Here is a 1,370-nt window from a genome sequence, read left to right as displayed (position 1 = left end):
CGTTGTACTGGCGCGTCGCGACAGTGAGCGGGGGGGGGGGAGGAGGAGGCAGCATCCACCTGTGGGTGGCGCAAAACAGCAGAACAGCAACAGTGCATGGCGACATAGTACATGGTATGGCAGCAACTAGGTGATGAGGGGGGAGGAGGGGAGGAGGGCTGTGGGGGAATGGCTATGTTGGCTGTTTGCAGAGGCCGAAAAAAAGTGGACGACGGTTTCCTGCGGCGACTTGCGCTACCACCGCCATAGACATGGGTCACATCATACTGGTGCTCTAGCGAGTGTAATCTGTGCGGGGAGAGGAGGGGAGAGAGGGGATACGTACGCTGCTTGCCCGTGGCAGCATGCCCTCCTTTCCCTTTGACCCGGTCATGGTGGTCTTGTTTGTCCCGGAGAGAGTCCTGTGGGAGGTGTGGTAGCAGCTATCGCTGCCAGTCGGCCGGATGTCGTCAGGGGCTTGCCGGTGGCGGTGGGCCGCACATGCGGGAGTGAGGGAAAAAGCGATTGTTATCGTTTGGCAGGAGCGACCACCGAGAGAGTGAGAGAGAGCGGTGACATGGGCTGGAGCTTCATGTCGAGCTAGCAATTCAACGTCGTGTTCTCGCTGTCGCCGCCGCCGGGAGACGTCTCGACAAGCCTCGCGGCGCATCGCCACTCATGCCGTAGGACTAGCGGCGTGCTTGGAAGTTGGCGACGGCCTCGTCAAAGTGCTGGATGAGCTTGACGCGGTCGTCGCGGAGAGCCCGGATATCACCCTCGGCGACGGTCAGCTTGTCCTGCATCAGAGCCAGCTCGTCTCTGGTCGCAGACAGCTCAGCTTCCAGCTCGTCAACGCGTGATCGAGGCCGGTTGCCAGATGCGGCGGGCCGATCAACGACACCACCCGCGGCGATGGCCTCTTGGACAAAATCGTCGACGGCTGCGGGGACAGGGATGGTTCCTGTGACAAGGTTGTAGACCTCCCGACTCTTCGGCTCGGCGAGTTCGATCGCTGCGGTGGAGAGCGGGGGAACACCGATGTGATTCGGTGCCCACACATCGGCGCCGGCTGCAAGCAGTGCCATGGTGGCCAAGACGTTGGACAAGAGCACAGCGATGTGGAGCGGGCGGAGACCAGCGATGGGCTCGAGGGCATTGATGTCGGCGCCGGAGTGAATGAGGAAGGCAAAGACAGGGATGGAGAACGGGACGGTCGGTGAGGCGCGGAGGACGACAAAGAGGGCGAGAGTGGCCTTGTTGATGCCGTTGGCGAGCTCGGTGGCGCCGTCGCCATGCTCGCGGATCCAGGCGACCATCGCAGATGAGAACGCTGTAGATCGCTCCGCGGGAGCAGCTACGTACACGTGCGTGTTGTCCGGCTGCAGCATGAA

At 62.2% G+C, this 1,370-nt stretch overlaps 1 protein-coding gene across 1 annotated transcript in view; it reads right to left on the bottom strand.

The window, feature by feature from the left end:
* Positions 1 to 492: 492 nt before the first annotated feature.
* The window catches only part of AMSG_12420 (uncharacterized protein), a gene marked incomplete at its 5' end in the record, with an annotated part of 2,426 nt that continues 1,548 nt past the window's right edge, over positions 493 to 1,370 (bottom strand). The window contains one exon of the mRNA XM_013897482.1: positions 493 to 1,309. Within this exon, the coding sequence (XP_013752936.1) occupies positions 669 to 1,309 (641 nt within the window). The 3' untranslated portion in view covers positions 493 to 668. The remainder of the gene's footprint in view (positions 1,310 to 1,370) is intronic.

The sequence above is a fragment of the Thecamonas trahens genome (genome assembly GCF_000142905.1).
Source record: "Thecamonas trahens ATCC 50062 unplaced genomic scaffold supercont1.70, whole genome shotgun sequence".
NCBI classification, from domain to species: Eukaryota; order Apusomonadida; family Apusomonadidae; genus Thecamonas; species Thecamonas trahens.
This window is presented reverse-complemented; position numbering and strand designations above follow the sequence as displayed.